The 20,911-nt window shown below is 39.9% G+C and overlaps 1 protein-coding gene across 6 annotated transcripts in view; it reads left to right on the top strand.

The window, feature by feature from the left end:
• Positions 1-20,911, top strand: part of LOC134565186 (protein transport protein Sec24B-like) — a 65,877-nt gene that overhangs the window by 21,570 nt on the left and 23,396 nt on the right. For 4 of the 6 annotated variants that reach the window (XR_010083803.1, XM_063424652.1, XM_063424649.1 and 1 more), the window contains 5 exons: positions 9,520-9,624; positions 12,555-12,635; positions 16,984-17,165; positions 18,734-18,918; positions 20,107-20,209. Coding sequence is in view for 5 of the 6 variants with exons in the window: in XM_063424652.1 (XP_063280722.1) it covers positions 9,520-9,624; positions 12,555-12,635; positions 16,984-17,165; positions 18,734-18,918; positions 20,107-20,209 (656 nt within the window). In the remaining variant the exon portion in view is untranslated. The remainder of the gene's footprint in view (positions 1-9,519; positions 9,625-12,554; positions 12,636-16,983; positions 17,166-18,733; positions 18,919-20,106; positions 20,210-20,911) is intronic. The other 2 variants (XM_063424653.1, XM_063424651.1) reach the window with 1 other exon arrangement.

Below are 20,911 nucleotides of genomic sequence, written 5' to 3' on the forward strand. Positions count from 1 at the left end.
AGGGCAAATTTGCTTCTTGCCCCAATCTCACAATTTGTTTTTTAATCAAATGGTTCATTTTCTCTACTTGCCCACTAGATTGAGGGTGGTATGGGGTATGCAATTCCCAGTCTATTCCCAGGTGGTGACTTATTTGCTGTACAATTTTTGAAATAAACTGTGGCCCCCTATCTGAGGATATGGTGGCTGGAACTCCAAATCGTGGTATTATTTCTTGCAACAGTGCTTTGGTCACTTCTCGGGCCTTAGCTGTCCTGGCAGGAAAGGCTTCTGGCCATCCTGAAAAGGTATCAGTTAGCACCAATAGGTAACGATACCCTCCCTTCCTGGGCAGTTCTGTAAAATGAATTTGCCATTGTTGCCCAGGTCCACAACCTTTCCCAATTTGTCCCACTTTAGGCTTTGGGGTGTTTTTAGGGTTAGTTCGGAGGCAAAGGCTACACTGATGACTTACTTGTATCACTGTGCCCTGCAATTTCCTAGCCATAATTCTTTCTTTCAAATGGTTATACAGGGCATCTATTCCCCAGTGTGTTTTCTCATGTTCCCTCTGTACTAATGACCACAACAAATAAGAGGGTACTACAAGTTTCCCTTCTTCTGTTACAGCCCATCCCTCCTGGTTATAACTTGCCTTTTCTACCTTAATAAGTTTCTTATCCTTTTTATTGTATATTGGCTTACCCTCAATAGAAATTTTTCCATCTGGAATCAATGCTGCCTCAATTGTCTCATCAGGTATCTCACCTTTTGCTGCTTCTTTTGCCTCCCTATCTGCCAGCATATTCCCTTCCTCCAATTCAGAGCTCACTTTTTGGTGCGCTTTAATGTGCATGATGGCTACCTTTTCAGGTAATTGTACTGCATCCAATAGTCTCAGTATTTCTTGGGCATGTTTAATATTCTTCCCTTGTGAGTTCAACAGTCCTCTTTCCTTCCAAATGGCTCCATGTGCATGAACTACTCCAAATCCTTATCTGGAATCTGTATAGAGATTAATTTCTTTTCCTTTCGCCAGCTCTAAGGCTCGAATTAAGGCGATTATTTCAGCCCACTGCACAGAGGTATTTGTTGGTAATGGTCCAGACTCTATTACCTCTCTGCTTGTGGTAACTGCATACCCAGCATGCCTCTTTCCACTGATGACATAGCTGCTCCCATCAGTAAACCAGGTCTCGGCATTCTTAAGCGGGGTATCCTTCAGATCCGGGTGACTGGAGTAGGTGGCTTCGATTGTCTCCAGGCAATCATGGATCACTGGTTCTCCCATATTCCCGCTGAGGAAGGAAGCTGGGTTCACAATGTTAGTCACCACAATCTCAACATCATCTTGTTCTACCAGTATAGCTTGGTACTTCAGGAATCTCTGTGGGGAGAGCCAATGCCCCCTTTTGCTTCCAGGACTGTAGACACTGTGTGGGACACTAGCAGAGTCATCTTCTGGCCCAGGGTGAACTTGCGTGCCTCTTGGATGTTCACTGCTACTGCTGCAACGGCTCTGAGACACCCTGGCCACCCCTTAGCTGCCGTATCCAGCTGTTTGAAGAGGTAGGCAACTGCCCTTCGGTACGGGCCCAGATTTTGTGCTAGTATTCCTAAAGCGATTCCTTGCTTCTCGTGAGAAAGCAAAAAGAACGGCTTACTCACGTCTGGAAGTCCCAAGGCTGGTGCTGACATGAGGGCCTTCTTTAGCTGGTCGAAGGCTCGAGTTGCTTCTTTTGTCCATTGAAGATCTCTGCTCCCTTCCGTGATCAAGGCATACAGAGGTTTAACAAGCAATCCATAATTATAAATCCACAGTCTGCACCACCCTGTCATGCCTAGAAAGGTTCTCAGTTCTTTCACTGTCTGAGGCTTTGGGGTCTGGCATATTGCCTCCTTGCGATCTTGTCCCAAGGTTCTTTGTCCAGCTCTTACTTCATAGCCCAGGTAAATAACTGTCTGCTTTACCATCTGAGCCTTCTTTTGGGATACTCGATACCCTTGCAGGCACAGAAAGTTTAGGAGGCTTACCGTCCAGGCCACGCATGTTTCCTGAGTCTGGGTGGCTATTAAGAGGTCATCCACATACTGGAGGAGCTGTCCTTCTCCTGGAGGAGGTTCCCAGGACTCCAAATCCTTTGCACCCCAAATAGGGTAGGACAGTTCTTATACCCCTGCAGTAATACGCACCATGTGAGCTGAGTTTTAGGTCCAGATCTAGGGTTTTCCCATTCAAATGCAAATATTTTCTGGCTGGCTTCATGGAGAGGTAGGTAAAAGAAAGCATCTTTCAAATCTAAAACGGTAAACCAGGTTAATTCAGGTGTTAAACGGGTTAACAGGGTGTAAGGATTGGCAACTACTGGGTACAAGTCCTCATTACTTTGTTAACAGCTCTTAAATCTTGTACTAACCTATATGACCCATCAGGCTTCTTCACTGGCAAAATAGGAGTGTTGAAATCAGACTGACACTCCCTCAGTAGTCCTATCTTCAAAAAGTTTTCAATAATTGGACTAATCACCTCTCTATCTTCTTTCTTTACGGGGTATTGTTTAACCCTTACTGGCTGTCCTCCTTCTTTAAGTTTAATCTGCACTGGTAGTGCATTCTTTGCCCTTCCTGGTATATCAGAAGCCCACACTCCAGGAAATACCTGATCTATTACTTTCCTGAAATTTTCCTCTTCATTTGCAACTTCGATTTCTTTGGTTTTCATCATTAAACTTAACAGTTCCACATATTGTTGATCTTTTACCTCCAAAATAATGTCCCCATTCTTAAATATTATTTTTGCCTCCAGCTGCTCTATCAGGTCTCTGCCCAAAAGTGCAGACGGAGCTTTAGGCATGTATAAAAATCGATGAATTCCTCACTGTTTACCCAATTTATACTTCAGTGGCTTGCAAAAATAAGCTCTTTCAGATTGGCCACTCGCCCCTTTTAGCATAACAGTCATTGGTTACAGGTACTAGGACCTTATTCAGCACTGAAAATGTTGCCCCTGTGTCTATCAAAAATTTCACCTTTGTTTCTTTGTTCCCCAGTTTGACTATAACCAGAGGGTACTCTAGGGTAGGGCCCTACGGTCCCCCTCAGTCCTCTTTTACATGAGCAATCCCTTTCTCCCCTTTCTGACCACCTTTTCTATGTTCATCACCCTTTTTTAGTTCTGGACACACTGGTTTTTCCAGTGACCAAATTTTTTGCAAAATGCACATTGATCTTTTCCCAGTCGGGGTGGTCCCTGTTTCAGTGGACCTTGCCCACGTTTTCCTTTTTCTCCTTCTTTTACTACTGCTACTACTTTCTTCATCCCTTGTTTATATCCTTCTTCCCGATTACTAAAAACTCTCCAGGCCTCGTCCAGTAAAGCTTCTAAATTACGGTTGTTTGGACCCCGGATCTTCTGGAGCTTCCGCCTGATGTCTCCTGTAGACTGTCCTAAAAATAAATTTATTAATTGCTGCGTCCCTTCATCAGATCCAGGATCCAGGTGTGGTGTGTCGGCACATTGCGTCTCGCAGGTGATCTAGAAATTCAGAAGATATTTGAGTGGGGCCCTGTTTGATAGCATATAAGGCTGACCAGTTTATGGTTTTGGGGATTGCTCTTTCCAGCCCTTTTACTATCAATTCCTGGTATCTCTTTAACCGTCCCAACTCCTCATCTTCATTAGGATCCCATTTTGGGTCTTGGAGGGGAAATATATCCTTAACATCTTCCTGTGTTGTTCTACAATCATCCTCGGCCAGATCCTTAGCTACTTTCAAAACTAATTGCTTCTCTGTTTCTGTTAGGTCATCAAGCAGCAGTTGGAGGTCTGCCCAATCAGGTAAATGCTGCTTAATCATAAACTTCATTTTCTTAGCAACCCCTATTGGATCACTTCAATAGCCCTTAGCACTCTTTTCCCAAATTTCTGAATCAATCGAGGAAAAGGGAACCTTAATCAGTTTTGTTTCTCCATCAGAGGTCATTGCTTGCCTTAGAGGTGCTTGTATGACCTCTCTGGTTTGTTTTCAGGTCCTTAATGCTATGGGTCCTTGTGGGGCAAGGTTGGGAGCTGGTGGGGGAGGTTCAGGTTCATCCCACTCACTGTCACTGCTAAGCAGTGGTGGATAAAATTTGGATGGTTCCCTGGGTTCAGGAGTGGATGGAGAAACCCCTACCTCAGCTGCTGTCCTTCCAAAGGAAGATGAAGCTAGAGATGAAGCGGAGGAGGTTGGAGTTAATGATGGTTCTGAATCTGCATCCCCCACTGCTCTCCTCCTTTCCTGCTTTTTGGGGGTGGTTTAAGTATGTCTTCTGTCTCTTGTTCCAGTGCCTCTGCTTGGTATACCTTGTCAGGATGTGTGCACCTCTGATTTATTGAGCAGGTGCTACAACACTGTTTGGGCTTCCCTTTAGTAACTTTATGGTCCTTTTCAAGGGCCAATATTAAAGGATCAGATGGTGGCCTCATTCCACAATCCCTTTGCCACTCAGGGTGATCCCTAAGAGTAAAAAGCATATCAGCATAAGCCACTTCCTGCCACTTTTGTTCACGGCGTAGGAAGAGCATTAGCTGCAATAGAGTTTCATGGTGCAGAGTACCATTTGCTGGCCACTTCACCCCCTCTTCCAGCCTATACAGTGGACACCACTGTGTACAAAACTTAACAAGCTCTCTTTTGGTTTCTGTACCCCCATAGCCCACCAATTCTTTCCAATGTGTTAAAATACATCCCAGAGGACTGCCTTTAGGAATCTCTTGACTTTCCCTTGCTCCCATCCTTAATATTCCTCTGGTATAAAGATATACTGGGCACTCTTCACCCTAAATATTTCCACTGGCTTCCCTATATCTCCTGCTCCCGGGCATATACTTTTACTGAAGAATGAAGCAGGGTTTACATGCACACACACACACACGGGAAGGGAAAAGCTCCTTTTTATTTTAATCTAAAAGGAAACAACACAACACAGTCAAACAAATTGACAACACACAGACTTGTCCCCTCTTCCTTGCTTAAATTGCTGATTATAAATTGCTATCGAACTAAGTCCTCTGTTATACCTTGCACTGGCTATATTGCAGCTAAAAATGCACTCAAAAATTTCAAGCAGTTTTACACATACTGCAGCAAGTGTACAGTTAAAACCCAATGCAATTCCCGTCGAGCTGTAATTAGAGTATAGATGGGGCTCTTGCAGAATACCAACCAATATCTGGCTTCGGCCAGATGTTAACAATCCCCAAACATACACACTCAACCAAAAAAATTTTAACAAAGTCTCGCCGTAAGCCAAAGGGCTCAAGCGGGGACACAGCACAAATCCCTCTGCAAGAGGGAAGCGGGGGGGCGACCCCGGCCCCACACCGTCCCGCACTCCCCTGTGACCAGGAATCACCAGTTCCTAGTTAAAATACCACTCCACACACACCGGCAATCTCAAAGCCTCACAAGCAATCAAGTATGTTCCTTCACAGTCAAGGCAAGACCCCACAAACAAAAACCTTTTGGGGTCGAGCGGGGCTGGTAAGACACAGCGCAAGACAACAAAACCTGGATCCTTCCGCCGGTTACCAAGGTGATACCGGGCGTAATTTCAAACCTTTCACACCACTCGTTCCTTCACACAAAATAAACAGCTTATTCACTCACAACTGTCTTCTCCACTTAACAACGCACTGGTTAAAATATCATTGCCAGCCACACAAACAAAACTCACACACAGTACTTCCCCGTGGCACACATTCCAGGAACTGTATAAGCGCTACTTTCACAAACACCAACGCAGATATCCCTCCGCTGATCAGGCGGGGGTTTTAAAATTCTTTTACCATTGTACTGAATATTTGTCTGGCTTAGAATTCCAAGTATGTTTCTCCTGCAGAGGTCAGATGGACTTGATTTTTTTTTAATATTTTTCGAAATTATAGAATTGTCTACATGAAAGAATTCTGAAAAAAGTTTGAATTAATTTTTAAAGAGAATTTCATTGTTTTAGGCTCCTCTTAGGGCATTCCTATAAAAACTAAAAAGTCCAATTGTTTACTTGGATATCTTCTAACAGGACAAAACCCTTAAAATGTATTAAAGCCTGTTTAATCTTACATAACTATCTGTACAAATTTAATATGCACTTTGTGTTTGAAAGGCTTTTATGGTGTGGGTGATTGAATTTAAAATGCCTAAATAGTTGGTTTATTTCACAGGCAAATGTGTTGTCATCCCAATTTATCTTCTGTGTCCTGCTACCTACATTTCTAGGTGTCTGTAAATTATAGTGGGATAAAGCCTTAGAGTGCAATATTATTATATCACAAATACACTGCTTGCAGGGTTTAAAAATTTCCAGTCCAGGAAATTTGTGATGATTTTAATTATGTGGTTGAATTTTAGGCCAGATTTATGGAATAACCTGACTAAAATAACGATTTCAAAATCGGCTTTTGCAGTTTTAAGTGGGAGATTTTAACACCATTATCAAATCTGTAAAAGATACTAAGCAGAACTGAGTTGTCACAACAGAAGATGTGATTAGGCACGTGATGGCACTTGGAACTGCTGTCTGCAGCCACCCATTTCTGCCTTCAATTGCTTTCTCCCATGTGTTGGCCTACTATTGGCATTGCTGGGCAGTGAACTAGAATGGGAGACAACCACCTGACACTGACTTCTTAAACTATGTTATCTTTTTAGCCAGATCTGTTCTCAGGGTTCTTTTTGGCTGGACAGTTGTACTAGCATAGCATAGTCTTTAAGGCAGGAATCTGTAGTACTGTTGTCAATGAAAATAAATCTATGCAAACTCATAAGGCTGGTAAGAATCAAACCAGCCCAGTCTTCACAGCATTCATAGTGACATAATTCATGATTCCTAAACTTCTATGTTGCTAGCACATTTTTTTAATCTCTTTTCTTCCATATTCTTTCTGAATATCTGCATCCTTACTGCATGTGACCAGTAATGAGTAATCGAGTCCTTGTCTCTCATCTGTACATGCTTGGAATTTTTGCATTGGCATGCACTTTCTAGGTAGCTATCCTTTCTTTCTTCTTATCCATGTACATGATGTCTTTACACTCTCACATCTACTTTTACTTTGGTTCTTGCTGTTACAGTGCAGCCCTTCCTGTCATCCTGACTTTTTTCCCATTTACTTGCATGTTAATTATTTTAAGGTAGTTTTTTTTCCCTCTCTTTCACAATAACACAGCTGTTCTGTTTTACTCCTCAGTAGTTCTCCCCGGCCTGAGAAAAGACATAGTCTTTTAGTCTGTTCGCTCTAGTCTGTTCTTGCACAGATAAGGATTTTCTTGGATTCTCCTTCCTAAGTGGATCCAGTGAATTTATTAAAGATGGGACTAGAAATTACTCAAATTAGCCCTGTGTTTTAGCAGTATGGAAAAACTGAAGCATGGAATCAATTCAGTGGCACTTGGGATGATTTTTCATTCATTGTTGTTACTAGAATTATGGAGGAATTTGATTGGAATTGTACAGACGTTAATGCACTAGATAAAGGAATATAATGCCCATCTTTTCTTGCACCAGTCTCTCCATGAAAGTTTACCTTCTCAAGAATGTTGTTATATAGTTATGTTTTGTTTTCTTTTTACTTCCAGTATTTGAGTAGCTTAATTCTGTCTGGGGTTTTTAAAGTGAAATTAAAGTGCTCCTCTTGGGTTCATTTGCTAACCCTTTTTGAAAAAGCCATGAAACCAACAGTATTTATAGACCATATTTTAAATAAAATAAAGGTTGATACAGTTGATTGAACTTATGGATGGGCATATTATTAGTTACCATGATAGTTTCAGATTATACATAACATAACACTTCTGTAATGCTTTATAGTATTAAAATGAAGAATGCTACTCATTGGTGCCACAGTACTTCTACAGAGGGAAGGAACTCCAAATTCCCAAATGTTTGAAGAGTTTTGAATACCTGGGATATTTTCTTGCCATACCAATCAATTAGATTGATAAGAGAGAAACAGTGATCGCTTGCATTTATGTAGGACGTCACTGCCTGACTAAAAGCATATTTAAAATCCTTGCTAGCTGTTATAAACGCCAGGACAATTTATTTCCAAATTCAATAATTTGGTTTATTAAAAATTCAAATCACAAAATTTGGAATGAAATCACAGAATTTTAAGCAACAAAAACCCCCACAAACAGCGATACCTACTTGACAGAGTTTTTCCTGGGAAAATAGCCAAGGGTGACCCTGAGACACACAGTGATTGGCAGTATGCTGTCTCTTGCAGGGTACACGAATTTGCCCGCTTAGGGACTCAGTTTAAATACCTTCCCCATAGTTTCTGTTAAGCACCGGCAATTAAGAGTGTTTACATTAAGCCCTGAAAGAGTCCCTCGATCCGTATTCAAGTGCTAATGACCAGAGTCAGTCCTTGCTTTGAGGTGATTTCGTGGATGGCTTGTTGCACTAGTCGGGGTGTAGGTTGGTCGATGTTCATTGTCTTCTTCTGACAGCGTTTTTGCCTTGTATTTTTCACCTTCTATTTCTGGACCGGGAAGATCAGGAGAAGTGCTCCACGGGAATCTGTGAGGCACGCGGGTGGAGCACGTACACATCTATCATACATTTATACAGTATATTACAGTTTCCAGTTTATAATTATCCATAGAACATGAATTAAATAACCCTATTTTTCACACTAGCCCTGCCTTGTCAAAAGAGAAATGTAAGATTTCTTGAAGATGCTGAACATGCATCAATAACAAGTAATGTATGAAATTAACTATAAGCCATTGCTGCATGCTTTACTCTGTTTTGAAATGGTATGTTTATGTGTTGCTTTTGTGTATTGCTCATGTGTGTTTAGAGTAGATATTATAAAAGCAAACAAATAAAAAACTAAAAAAAGCCTAATAGGTTGTGCTGTGGAGATGACAGCAGTAACGGTGCATTGCCACCAGATACTAGAAGTACATGGTGTAATCATGTGCTTATAAGCCTGAATTTAGGCACTCGTGTAAACACAATCCAAATTTTCATGTTTACCTAGGTTTAATTTCACTGTGTTGTGCACTCTGTATACCTGTTTGTACTCTTGCATGTAGCAACAGCAATATATTCCATTCATTTCTGACAGAATTCCAACATGAATTATTCTTGTCTTAAAAGGAGCAAAAGCAAAAGTTAATACTAAACATTTTCATAACATAATTTGAATTTATGTGTAAATAACCCCTTTATTTCTGTCTATTAATTTATGAAAGTACTCCACTGGACAAACTAGTATTAAAAAAGATATGTAGGAAGTCTGTGTGTTTAATTTCCTGATACACTTGCACATAGACACATAAAATTATCTGCTAACTTCCATGTGCTATGAATACTTTGCTGAACTAGCCCACTAAAAGCTGCTTCTATGGTTGTAGATTTAACTTGTTGCATGCTGGGATTTTCTCTGGAACAGCTGATTTCTCTCATGTTTAATGCAATGATTTGTGACTTTCGTTTCTCATCTTTCCTGTCTGTCTGACTCTGATGTTTGTGCTTTCCACTTCACAGGCATGCAGTATGGTGAATATCTTAATAATCAAGCTAGCTCTGCACCAGCTCCCTTGTCATCAAGTTCAGATGATGAGGAAGAGGATGAGGAGGATGAGGAAGCAGGTTGGCTTTAGCTTTACACCAGTATCTTGTTCTCTTCCTACTCAAGGTTTTCTCCATATTTCCATCCCCTGAAACTTTTTCTTCCTTTAAGACAAAGCATCACTCTGACTCTTCAGCTTCAAATTTCCCAGCTTTTACTGCTATAGTAAACAAAAAGGGCTTCAGTAGTGACCAACAAATAGGTCCTTTTTTTGTCATGTTAATATCAGATGTTTTATGAATCTAACAAAGTAATATTCACAACTTGCAAGACTCCCATATTTTTAGTATTTTGATTTGCAGTGAGTTTTAACTGAAGATAACTACCAGTAGAACTTAGACTGATAATTGTTCAGGTTAAGCAAGCAGATGCCATTTGTATCATTACATTTAACAGTGTTTACATTGTTTATCATTTTATGCATAAGGAACTCATACAATTAAGGTAGTAAACACTGAGAGGTTGTAAGTGTGCTTTTTAGGACAGTAAATTAATCTGTGCTGGTTTTTTTCTCCTTCTAAAGGTGTATGTCTCAATGGTCAGGCACATAGGCTCAGTTTTAATCTGCTTGCTTTGTAGAAAACTTTAAGTTTGTTGATTTTTGTTTTAAGAAGCGATTTGTCCTGACTGAAGTGCTACATACTTGGTTGCGAGGATTCTGCCTGTGTTTTGTCAGAATGACCTGGATTTGTGAGTTTAATGTTTCTCACCAGTTTAGTTTCTTCAGTTTTGGTAACCTTTTCCTTTGGAACCTAAAGTCTTTACTGGCTGCATGAGTGGTAACAGTATAAAAACTTCTTGAGATAAACATTAGACTACTACCCTTGTTGACGGATGGAAGTAACAGCACATACCTTGTACTGCTGGCTTTTAGTATTGATTGGGAATAGGAAACTATTGCAGCTTTTTCTTTAGTTTTATAATTCTTGTTGTCAGGAAAAAAAACAGTGCCAGTTTTAATAAAATAATTAAATCATCACCTAGAATACTGTGAAAATAGTGTAGTGTACTGATAATTCTGTGAAGAAGGGAACAAACCAATGAGGACATCCAGGTCATAATTAAGAACAGTGTGTTAGATTTGCATGCCAATGTTTCTGTCAAATTATGTTGATTGGTTTTTTTATCAGTTGTAACTTCTCTCTCCTTACTTTGTTCCCTAAACAAAGTTTCATACTCCCTACCATCATTCTCTCTCAAGTTCTGTACTTCACTAAAACCTGTAGCTTCGGAGGTATCATTGCATTTAAATTTATCTTACGGAAAAGAGTGAAAAGGCACCCAGGTTCAATACGGAGGCCATCAGATTAATAAGCAGCATCCTATGTTATGCCCTGTCAACAGGAGCTAATGCAAATCCTAAACAGATTTCAGTAGACAAATTTCTGTCTCAGACTGTCACAGTGGTTTTATGAAGAATAGGTGTTGGAAATCTGGTTGCTTCTCTTTGTGTAACTTCTCAATTGTTTAGTTGACCTAACAAAAGTATATTTTGACTTTTCTGTAGTAAGACTTGGCAAAGCTTTAAAAGCCCTAATCCTGATCAAGGTAATAAAGGTCATGAATCTTGTTTCCTTCAGCTTCTAGAATAGAAAAAAAGTCTTGCAGTTATGTTCTTTTGTAACCTCCAGAAGTGAAAACAAGAAAATTTACAGTGAAAATCTAAATCTAAGATTGTATGAATGTCACAGAATTAAATTTTTCTTTAAATAATATATTATTGTTAGTCTTATGGATTTTTTAATAGCTTTTCTATTTCTTAGTTGAATGCTTTAGGGCAAAATGTGCAAGAATTATCTATACTGTCAGGATGGTGACATGGTATTTCTACGTCCCAGATGTCAGTGATGTTATGTTTTCATATGCAGGAGTCTCTTTACTTGGAAGTCTCAAATGTTCCACCATTGAAGTTCTCCCTTGAAATACTTTCGGCTTTGCAATGGGATGTGTGATCATGGTTGATCCTTCTGAGTAGAACAGTATCAGTGAATCTTTACAAAAATTATATATACAATTTTAATTTTTTTCTTAATTCTTAAATAGACACTTTCTATCACACTTCATGGCATGGTGTGTTCTAAAGAGAAGATACCTTTAATCTTCTTGGCCCTTTTTTCTTTGGAAATAAATGTGTGAAATCACACTGGAAGAGATGTTTTAAAATAATTCTTTGTTTGCCAGATGTTTTACAATAAGATATTCAAGATCTGTGCATAGGTTGAACTAAAAATAAAGCAATCGATTTTCTTCAGTCCTAACAACTCTGTTTGTGCTTGTTGTGCTTGTTTGTATCTGCCTAGTTACTTTTGGTACTTATTTTTACATAGTTAGTTTTTACTTAGCTACTTTAGGCTGAGCCAAGAGTAATTGTTTATACCGACTGAAGTTCAGACAGCATGTCAATGATAATGGAAAATAGAATCTTTAGACTGAAAGGAAAGCTAGCTGTGAATTAGAAGGGTACAGAAAGGAGGGAAGAATTAAATAGTTGTCAGTTTGACTTGAAGGTGGGAATGGTGGATAATCACTCTGAAGATGGTGAGAATCCTCTGTTGCTTGCAGTTGTGAAGAAAGTCATGAATGGACTGTTTATAAAATGGGCATGGCCTCAGTTGATATAGTCTAGAAAGAACTTTTGGTTTTACAGAAAAATATTTTTTATTTCAAGAAACAATGTTTTTCATTGTTTTTGTCTTTTTCCCATTGATCTCTCTTGCTGTTTGTTGAGCATGTGCTTGTTTGTTTTTAGTATCATGCTGATTATACTTCCTCCCTCTCCTCTTTACAGTGGTAATAGTTTCCAAGTCTTAGGGCTGAAGTGGTGGGGTTTTTTCCCAGGATCTTTCTTGACAGTTTCTTATCAAAGGTTTTAGAAACAAAATCTGTCTCTTATTTGCCAAAAGATTGCTATCTCTGATGTCCCTAAAATTAAACTATTTTCCTCCCCCAGCACTTGATAGTTCCTCTACTACAAGCAGTGCCTCTCCTGTTCTGAACAATTATGATGCCCTGGAAGGAGGTGGCTATCCAGGTAATCAGTTTGTTTTGAATTATTTATTTAGGTACGTGAATGTGTTTTTTTATTGTTTCTGGTGTTGTTTATTGTTAATTAACAAGTAGATGAAAGGCAGTGCCTATGAAAGGAACAGGAGAAATCATCAGAGGAAACATACATGCCTTTTTAAATAATTTCTCACAGTTTTAACACTGAAGTTCATATAACCATTTAATAAAACTTCCCTGAATCCTAAGTCATACTTTCCATTGTAGTATTGAGGGTAGTGCTGAAAATCTGCTAAGTGTGAAAGCAGCATCTTTTTTTCTAGATTATACTGTATGCCTGATTGTGTTGTTGTCATGGGTTGGCACTGGCCAAATGCCAGTGCACCCATGAGTGTATGCTTTTCCTAATGAGCTACTGTGAGATGTGGTCAAGAACAGAGCAGAGCAGGCCCAAAACTTGAAATAGAAGGACAACTTTATTAAACTACATAACAACAGACAATAGAAAAGAAAACCCAAACACCCAGAAACAGAAATGAAAACCTCCCAGAACATTTCTTCTCCTCCCCCAATTTCCATCCCTTACATGCTCGAACGGTTAACACTTGCACATTACCCTCATCTTACTTGCTTAAACCTTCCACAACCCTGGGTTCCCCATCAAAGTCATCATCCCTTAAAAAAAACAATCTTCAATCCATCCAGGGAGAGAGGAGTCTCTCTCGCACCACAGACCCCCCACAGGAAACACAGGTCCACCCTCCCGTGTTCCCATGTCACCCATGTCACCACCCGGAGAAGTCTGCCATGGTGACACTCTCCTTTCCATGTCCAGTGCTCTCACCACCGTCCATGGACCAAAACCGCATAAAGGGCTCTTTTAAGGATGTTTGGACAAGTACCAAAAACCAGCCATCTTCTCATATTGGGACTAGCAGTCCCCCCCACATTTACCCCTGGGGCCGAGGGTTCCAAGAATAGGCCACAAAGTCTTTGGTTTTGAGCCAAGTGCATCCACCCAAATACAGTATTATTTATGTTCAGGAGAGTTCAGGGTCCGTCTATGGCTAACATTACGCAAGAAAAGTCCAGCCCAAAAGCCACTCCTCTTCCTCTCTGCCATTGAGGGGGGTCCTTTTCATCATCCTTTATCATCTTGGTCCCAGGCTGTCCCTCTCTCTTCTGAAACCACCAGCCACGAGAATCAATGTCTGGGAATAGTTTTCCTCTGCCTCAGAAAGAGTTAAAAGCTTCTATCTCCCAGCAAGGCCACAGGCTCAGGCACTCGCAGGCTCCGGCAACTCCCACACGGCTCCAGCAGCTCAGCACCTTCTCCCTGGGGGGGAGGAGACGGGCTGAGGGGAGGGGGAGGGGGAGGGGACAGGGGGACGGAAGGCACCTCCAAAGTTCTCCACCCCTCCATCCTGGATGGGGCTGGCCCAGCTCCAGTCCTGTTCTCTCTCCCCCCCCTGGGTCCCGGGCCTACCTCAGCCTGACCACCTGGCCCCCCTCCCCCACCCAGCCTGGTCAGCTGGGCAGGGGAAGAGGGAAAAGATGCTCCTCTCTTGAAAGGGGAGCCAGAAAGAGGAAGTCCCTCTGGGAGTCCTTGCTTTTAACCCCTTGTGTCCTCAGAGGCGTGTCCAACCCCTCAGTGGCTACCGAAGGTGCCAACATTCAAACCTGACCACTGATTGGTTTGACCTCAGCTTCCTGAAAAACTCACTTCTCCTCAAACCAGGACAGTTGTTGACATTAGGAGCTGATAATAGTTTCTGACACATCACAGAAGTTTTGGGATACCAAAAATATCAGCTCCCAGAGATGCTTGGATCAGGTTATTTTCTTTTATCTTTCTTCATTTAAAGAAAATGGCTGCTGTTTTGCTTACTCATAGCTCTAAAAATACCAGGACTGTCAGGTTGGTTCTAAACAAGCCTACTGACCAGCTACCTTGGTCTTGAAATCTGTAGAGCTGCCATATTGAGAGCAAGTGGAAAAGATGCTATTCAAAGTATTTTACCCAGTATTTTATATTAATAATTGGATTAATTTGGAGGGCCTACCCTCCTGCCTCCTTTGCCTTGTTCTGGCCCCTGGGAGTGTCACAGTAGTTTGCCATAGTTTGATGGGTTCCTGATTAAAGTGAGATCTCTCTCAAAGCTGATATTGTAACCACATATAGTCTAGCAGGCCTACAAATTCTAACCTCTGGCCTAGTAACTAACCATTTTGGTTCTGCTGAAGGCATATTCTAAAGATAACTTGTTCCTTCTTTTTTTTTTTTTTTTTATAAGATAAACAGAATCGACATTAGATTTCTTAAATCTGTTGCAGTTTTTTATTGTTTTATTTGGGTTTTCTCCGCTCATGGAGTGTTCATGCCAAACATAGTTTCTTGGCAGCTGGTTTCTTAAGAGTTTTTTTCCTTTTGAAAAGAACCGGCCATATGCCTTTATTAATATTCAGCTCTTTATTAAAGTGATCAGCTCTTTATTAAAGTCATCAGCTGGATGGTAGGGTCCAACAGGAGTTTTTCACGCTGCTGTAGCAATCAGAAGGAGCAGGTGCTGTCCCAGTTCATCATTCTACTGCAAACAGTAGATGCCGAGTCCTTGTTCCTATGGGAACAGCTAGAAGCTCTCTCTGGTCAACCATCAGAAAGCAGTGGTGGAGGTCTGTCACTGGAGTGCAGAGTCAGCTCTTTACCTTCAGGGAAAAACCTCAAGAGTTTCCCACTCTCTGTCTGAGTCACTTGAGCTGGTCCTCTCCCATTCCATTCAGACTCCTCAGAGGTCATGGTGAGTCTTCACACCAGGCCAGGGGGTGGGTCCACTCCTTCCTCGGCCAGGGCACTATCTAATTCTCCTCTGATGCATCTAGCTTCCCATCTTGGGGTGCAGTTCCTCTCAAAAAAGCCCTCCCAGGATTTACAGGGTCGGTTTTATTTGCATATACAAATGCATATGCATTTGTCCTGGTCGAAGCAGAGGGTATCCCTGCTGAAGGAGGTAGTTACAGTGAACAGTGTCAGGGCTATCTAGACAGGAGCCGCTCCTTTTCAGATTTTAATGAGGTAGGAGAATGCCACAGGGCAGCTTCCCTTCATCCTCAAACTTGCTGGGGTGTGGGGCTACATCTAGCCTAGCCGGGAGGGGGGGTCAGCGGCTCCCTAGGAACAGCAGCATCACCCCAGCTATGGGGTTCTCTGCAAAAAAGAAAAACCCCATCTTTCTAAAAGGCTGGGTGACGGCACGAATTGATGGGAGGAAGGGGTTGCATTTTGAGCAACCAGAAACTTTTAATATGCTAATGGGTAGCTGCATTTTCCTCTGGGGGGATGGAGCGGCTGTCTCTCTATGGGGCCCAGGACAGGGATGGCACAACCCCTCCTGACCGGGGTTTTCCCATCCCTGGGAATTGCTGGGGGGTTCCAGTGCTCCCCATTTACTCTGTTCGGAGCCCGGCCGTTGTTCTCGTCAGCAGCAGCTGCGCCTGTCAGGACCGCACAGCGTGACTGTGGCTGCCTGGCAGCTGGTGTTCTAGAGATGTAGTCCTGCCACATCCCAGGGCCACAGCAGCAAACACGGGCAGCTTTTAGAGCACTCATACCCACTGGGAATTCGTTCATAACACTTTGCTTGCACTTTTCCCAGTTGACTTCACCAAGCTTAAATTCTTCTGAAACTTAGCTCACATTTGTAGACATTTCTTAAGTGTAGTTACATCTCTTTACAGCTGTTAAGTTCATTGTGAATTTAGGTCTATGTCTTACTTTCAGTTTGACCGTTAAAAATAGTAGAACTAAACTGTGCTGCAGGCATATATAAGAGAAACTTGCATCAGGTTGAAACTTCAGAAGAGACCATGCTTAGTTTCTCCTGTACCATTTATGAATACTGTCAAAACATAAGGCTAAGCCAACAGAACTATTCTTTAACTCTAGGCACGGCTTTTCATGAAGTAATTGTAGAATCACAGAATGATTTTAGTCATGTTATGACAGTTTTCAGAAGTGGTAGAGAGGAGACTAAGCATGAATGGTCTCATTTTTTGTTAATATCAAATGTATATATTGGAATAAAATGTGATTCTATTTTTATTCAATTCAAATGATTTTTTTTTTTCAAGTGGCCTCTTTTTGTAAAGTAACATTTTGTTTGTAGTTACGTAAGTCTCTGGTCACCTTTCCATACACACTGTCTTTGTCACTATTCTTGGAGTAATCTTCCTTTTTAATTTATTTTTTCAGTGCAGAAAAATAACTTGATAGATAATGAAAAAAAAAGTTGTTTTGAGGCATATAGGAGTTTACATTTAAATTACGAAGGAAATAATAAGTATATTCAATACTTGTGGCATTTCTTTTGTCTTTCCAGAGACACATTCTGTGACCAGCAGCCCAGTTCCTTCTCCATCAGTCCTCCAAACATCAAAAGCTTCTAAGCCCTTTGGTTATGGATATCCAGCACTGCAGCCAGGCTACCAAAATGCAACACCACCTACTCCTGTGCAGCCCAGTAATCCAGGACATCATCCTGGTTTTCATCACTATCCACAGGCTTGTATTTTTTATTTTAAAATTACTTCATGAAGTAAATTCTTAGAAACCCCTTTTCTGTGTGATATATTTCCCCTTTATTTTTATATTTAATATATTTATAATTTCTGAGACAATAAATGTTAGGTATAATACTGATGTCATAGCTCTACTTCTAAACTTACTGGAAGGCTTTTGAATGAATGTTTTAAGTGTGCCTCCAAGTAGTTAGGCTTAACAAGTTTGCTTCACCAGTTACTAGCAACCTCCACAGTGTTAAGGTTTGATGTTTGAAGGAGCTGAACTGTATTGATAGGAAACCGTGAAGAAGCATAAGGAAGTACTTGATCAGCATATATCAGAGCATTGCTGTAGGCTGTGATCTCAAGCATTAAATGACCTTATGAGCAAGGTATGGCATAGGGTCCAGATAAAAGAGCTCTGTAGAGCTTGTGCTGGCCATGTGTAGTGGAGGTGGCTGCCTGCATCTGCTCTGTTTTCCTCGTAAAGATAGCTCCAAATACTCGAGAAATTGTGTACAATCATCTGATTCTTGTTGTATATGTGAATCCCCTGAGAACAGTGGCAGAAGAAGAGCCAGATACTGAGGCAAGACACAAATGCTGAAGAAGTGCAGAGAAATGTGTCTGTGAAGGGGTCTAGAAAAAGGAATGTAGTGGTACACAAATTCTGCTCTCTGGAATAAGGGCCAGCTGGCAAAGATAGTGAAACTGCTGTGGTAGGTGATCAAAATTCCTTAGTGCATATAACATCCAATAATGCTTTAAACTGTCACAGGCATAATGTAAAATGTGATTTGGAAGAAATGTCTCATTTAATTTATTTTTTTTAATTGAAAGGGTTGGCTTCATCTTTACTATAATGTGAGGTGAAGTTAGGCTCTTTTCAGGAGCACACAGTAAAAGAATAGCAATTCCTTCAAGTGAAGTCTGGTTAGACATATAAAGAGAAAATTCTTCAGGATGGGAGTGGGGAAGCACTAGAACAGATGGTGCTGTGAAATTGTCAATCCTTAGATATTTTCAAAACGTAGCTGGATGAATCTATATGAGCAACCTAAACTAACCTTTAAGTTAGCCTTGCTTGAGCAAGGGGTTAGACTACCAGACCTCAAAGGTACCTTCCAACATAACCTTTTCTCCTCTTCCATGGTGTTTTGTTTTAATTTACAAAAAAATATTTAAAGACATTGTCTGTAACTTAGAAGAGTTGATAGTAACAAAAGTTAAATTGCAGAGGAGAGTGGGAGAGAAATTGTGTCAGCATTTTTAGTAGCTTGTTTTCTTATGCCTGGAGAGATTGAAGGATTATGTGTGACTTCCAGTGTTGATTTGTGTAATAAATTTGAATTTTGTCCTATGATACACATTTGGAAGGTGTGTCACATTTGTGATAGCATTTTGAAATTTCTACAGTACAATAGTCTTTTGTTAGTTTGGGTTTGTTACTAATTGCTACTGTATCATTTTTAATATGTGTTTGGAAGGGAGGGCACTGCAAGAAGATTGAAGGTTGTTATTTAAACATGATTGTGTGTTTACCTTTTTGTCATGCTCTTACCTTTTCAGCAATATCCAGGTGTGAACCAGCTGTCCTCTTCCTTAGGAGGATTGAGTCTACAGCATTCTCAGCAGCCAGAAAGCTTGAGACCAGTAAACCTTACTCATGATAGAAATATTTTACCAGTGTCTTCAGTTCCAGCACCTGTGCCTAACTTGAATTCTGATCTTAGGAAATTAAACTGCAGTCCAGAGTAAGTTTACTGGCTCTGGGACAGTGTCTTATATTTTTTAGTGGGCAATAATTATTTAAAATGTCAAAAAGTGTCTAAACTGACTCCTAACATTAAATCTAAGTGATGAGTTCATAAAACCCCTTTTAACTGAAAATGAGTTTATCCTCTGAATCATTGCACAAATATTGTAACTGTCCTGCTATCAGTGAGTGTAGTGAGTTTCTTAGTATATTAATCAGAGTGAGTATATGCAGTGAGTGTAGTGAGTTTCTTAGTATTTTAATAATTGTTCTATATCTTCACCTTGTTTGATCCATTTAAAAAAAAAAGTATTTCATTAAACACCTTAATGTTGCACGATATGTTTCATAGAATATTTTGTAATATTGCATAGTATTTTTTTCTCAAAAGTATTACGATTATGCCTAAATACACTTAACAATTTATAAGTTTATTTTACTATGGTAATTCTGCAATCACATATCTTTTTACCTCTAATAACATAAAGTAGTATTACCAACTATCCCAAGTCAAGTGCAGCTAAGTACAATGGAAAGTGCTATTCCCCAAAGATTTTATCTATAATTCCAAAATAAATATTCTTCATTGCCCCAGTGAGTCAGCATCCTTATTGCTGTAGTGACAGTGCATGGTCCCACCAGAAAACAGAAATCAGAAAACTGAAGGCCTGGAAATCTTTCTTACATGTGGAACACTTTGGACAGCACTATTTGTGCATTGGGCTTTTTTAGTGTCCCTTCATGTTACACAAACAATAGGGTTTGACTCAGTATTTGGGATCCTTTTCTACTGTTTTCTTATATAAATATGACATTCTGAGAACTAGTTAAATACTCTATTGGTTCACTGGAAAAATCTTTGTAATGAACAGAAAAATATATCGTTTTCATTGAGTGTTTGTTGTATCAAAGCAGTTTTGTCTCTTAATTGCAAGTTAGTTTTGGTATACTTGCATTGCTGAACTACTACACTGTGGAGCAGAGGAGTATTTTTTGTTTGTTTCTTTCTTTATGAAGCCTTTTTAAAAATCTTTTTGCTTTGTTTGAATAAAATAATCTTTGTAAAACATAGAATTTCTTAAATTTAGAAGTTCTTTAAAATCAGATGTTAACACACCTGATGTGTGAATGCTTTCAACATCTTTTAAAATTCCATTTTTAACATAATGTTTCTATTTCCTTTGAGCTCATTTCGATGTACATTGACAAATATTCCACAGACACAGGCTTTGTTAAACAAAGCTAAGCTTCCTTTGGGTTTGTTGCTGCATCCCTTCAGGGACCTAACGGTAAAGTACCTTATTTTTGTGTGTTTGTGTTTGTTTTATATATGCATTTATTCTATTTTCATTCAAACAATAAAATATATTGAACTCCAAGTCCTAAGTTTAACAGAAGTACCCAAAAATTGTCTGTGACTTAGAGAGGAGGAGAGCAAAAAAGCCTTGAAATTGCTACTTGATTGAAATGCATAAGGGAGAAGCCCTTCAAGTTTCTTTTTTTGCTGTTGAAAATCTTTGCTTGCCTGTAGTTCTCTGAAGAATTGCCACTGTATTTTGAGCTCACAACTGTCAGATACATCTTGGAAAGGTGTTTACAGAGCTCTCCTACAGAGAGGTGCTCAGTTTGAATGTGAGACTGGCCTGATATTTGCTGTCAATAGAACATAAGCACAATATAAGATTGAAGCTATATTCATAATTGTTAAGCAACTCCTCTCAATCTGATTTATTACCATTTATTTAAAAATGTGAATAACTGTCTGGTTTAACTTCTTTTTATTAAATGTGTGTTCTTTGGGTAAGGTTTGCTGTCCATCATATTTCATATTTTCACTCAAATGTTCTCCTTTCATAATTTCTTTTGCCATAGTAGCTGTAATTTGAAGAATTTCATTTAAGATCTTACTACATCTTTGATTTTGAGATTATATTAAGACAGTAATTAAATGGGGTTTTTTTGGTATTGAGGGGGAGATTGTTTTTAATAGA

The sequence above is a fragment of the Prinia subflava genome (assembly GCF_021018805.1).
Source record: "Prinia subflava isolate CZ2003 ecotype Zambia chromosome W unlocalized genomic scaffold, Cam_Psub_1.2 scaffold_37_NEW, whole genome shotgun sequence".
Taxonomy (NCBI): domain Eukaryota; kingdom Metazoa; phylum Chordata; class Aves; order Passeriformes; family Cisticolidae; genus Prinia; species Prinia subflava.